We start from the raw sequence: 1,921 nt of genomic DNA on the forward strand, positions 1-1,921 counted from the left end.
AAAAAAAATTTATCTAAATAATTTTTCATAGTTATTTTTTTTGTTTTTAATATGTTTACCTCAGAATCTAAAGGAAATTCTGAGAGAAAAACTTATTTTAATAATATGAAAAACTTATTTTAATAATATTAAAAATTTATTTTAAATATAATTTAAAAAAAAAAAAAAAAATTAGAAATTTATTAAACAAGAAAAATATAGTTTAAATTATATTTTTAAAAAAAATGAATAATAAAATAAAACACATTTTGATATAAATATAATTTTATCTTCCATTTAAATGGAAATGAAAGCAAAATATATATATATATATATATACATATATATATATATTATTTTTTTAAAACACACAAAATTATATAGATTTTTTTTTGGTATTCATTAATGATAAAAATATAATTTTAATTTCAAAAAAATATTGAATCATATTTTTAATTAAAAAGTAAAGAAAAAAACCATCAATAAATTAATTTTTTTTGAAATTTTGTTTAAATTCTTTAATTATATATATATATATGAAACATTCATTTTATTAGTATTTTTATTATTTATTTGAAAATATTAAGAAATATAATAGTTTTTATAAAAGTTTTATTAAATATAAACTATTTTTGAGAATTATAATAAAAATTTGTGTCAATTTAAATATAAGAAATATATCTACATCAACTTTTTTTTTTTTTTTTTTTTTTTTATATTGATCATAACCAATTTTTTTTTTATTGTTTATTTTTATTATAATACTTTCTTATTTTTTTATATTTATCATAGTTAAAATATCTAATTTATAAAAGAAAAGTATTCAATTAACAAAATAACATATAGCCATATGAGCAAAATGAAATAAACAAAATATTGCTGAAGGTTTTACATAAAAATAACATATATAATAAAAATAAAAATTATCATATAAAATATAGTTAATATTTAAATAAAGTTATATATATATATATTAAAAAAAAAAAAAAAAAAAAAAAAAAAAAAAAAAAAAAAAAAAAAAAAAAAAAAAAAAAAAAAAAAAAAAAAAAAAAAAAAAAAAAAAAAAAAAAAAAAAAAAAAAAAAAAAAAAAAAAAAGTAAATTAAAATAGTTAATTGAAAGAACATAATATTAACATATATGTGGTATTAAGAAAAATAAATAAGTTAGACATGAAAAAAAAAAATAAAAAAAAAAAAGTTTATAAAGTAAAAAATTACAATAGTAATAATTATAAAAAGAAATAAAAAGGAAATAATGGATATCATTATTAATGATAATATAAATGGTTGTGATGAAATATGCCATGATGAATATCATAATGAAAATTTATTACATCTATATAGGAAACCTAAAATTAGTAAAAGTGTAATTTTGAAAACAACAGAAAATAAATATGAAGAAAAAGAATGTAAATATAATTCTTATGATATATTTCCATATGGTGGGTTAATCTATCATGATTTAATTATAAAAGATGTTTTAAAGTTTTATTTCAAAAATGAAAATAAAGATGATTTAGAAAATAAAAATTATATATATCTTGGTGCAGGAATTATGAAAGAAGAACAAAACAAAAAGAATAAAGATAAAAATAAAATGGTGTTTATATTTTTTATTAATGAAATGTTATTAGAAAAATTACAAAAAGAAAATAAGTCAAAAACAAATAAAAATTTAAAAAAGAAAAAGAAAAAGAAAAAAGGAGATACATATATTTTAAGTAATGAAAGTAAATTATCAAACAATAATTTTGATAATTATAAATCTGATAACAATAACAATAACAATAACAATAACAATAATTGTAAAAATAATTGTAAAAATAATGAAGAAAGTATAGATTTTTCAGTTAAGAAAAAAGATAAAATTTTATCAATAACGAAGGATAAAAAAGAAGTAATTAAAAAAAAAAAAAAAAAAAAAAAAAAAAAATTAAAAAA

The 1,921-nt window shown here is 12.6% G+C and overlaps 1 protein-coding gene across 1 annotated transcript in view; it reads left to right on the forward strand.

The window, feature by feature from the left end:
* Positions 1 to 1,235: 1,235 nt before the first annotated feature.
* PGAL8A_00080600 (conserved Plasmodium protein, unknown function) overlaps positions 1,236 to 1,921 on the forward strand; it is a gene marked incomplete at both ends in the record, with an annotated part of 15,284 nt that continues 14,598 nt past the window's right edge. Inside the window, one exon of the mRNA XM_028670510.1 lies at positions 1,236 to 1,815. Within this exon, the coding sequence (XP_028525924.1) occupies positions 1,236 to 1,815 (580 nt within the window). The remainder of the gene's footprint in view (positions 1,816 to 1,921) is intronic.

The sequence above is a fragment of the Plasmodium gallinaceum genome, assembly GCF_900005855.1.
Source record: "Plasmodium gallinaceum strain 8A genome assembly, contig: PGAL8A_v1_60, whole genome shotgun sequence".
Classification (NCBI taxonomy): domain Eukaryota; phylum Apicomplexa; class Aconoidasida; order Haemosporida; family Plasmodiidae; genus Plasmodium; species Plasmodium gallinaceum.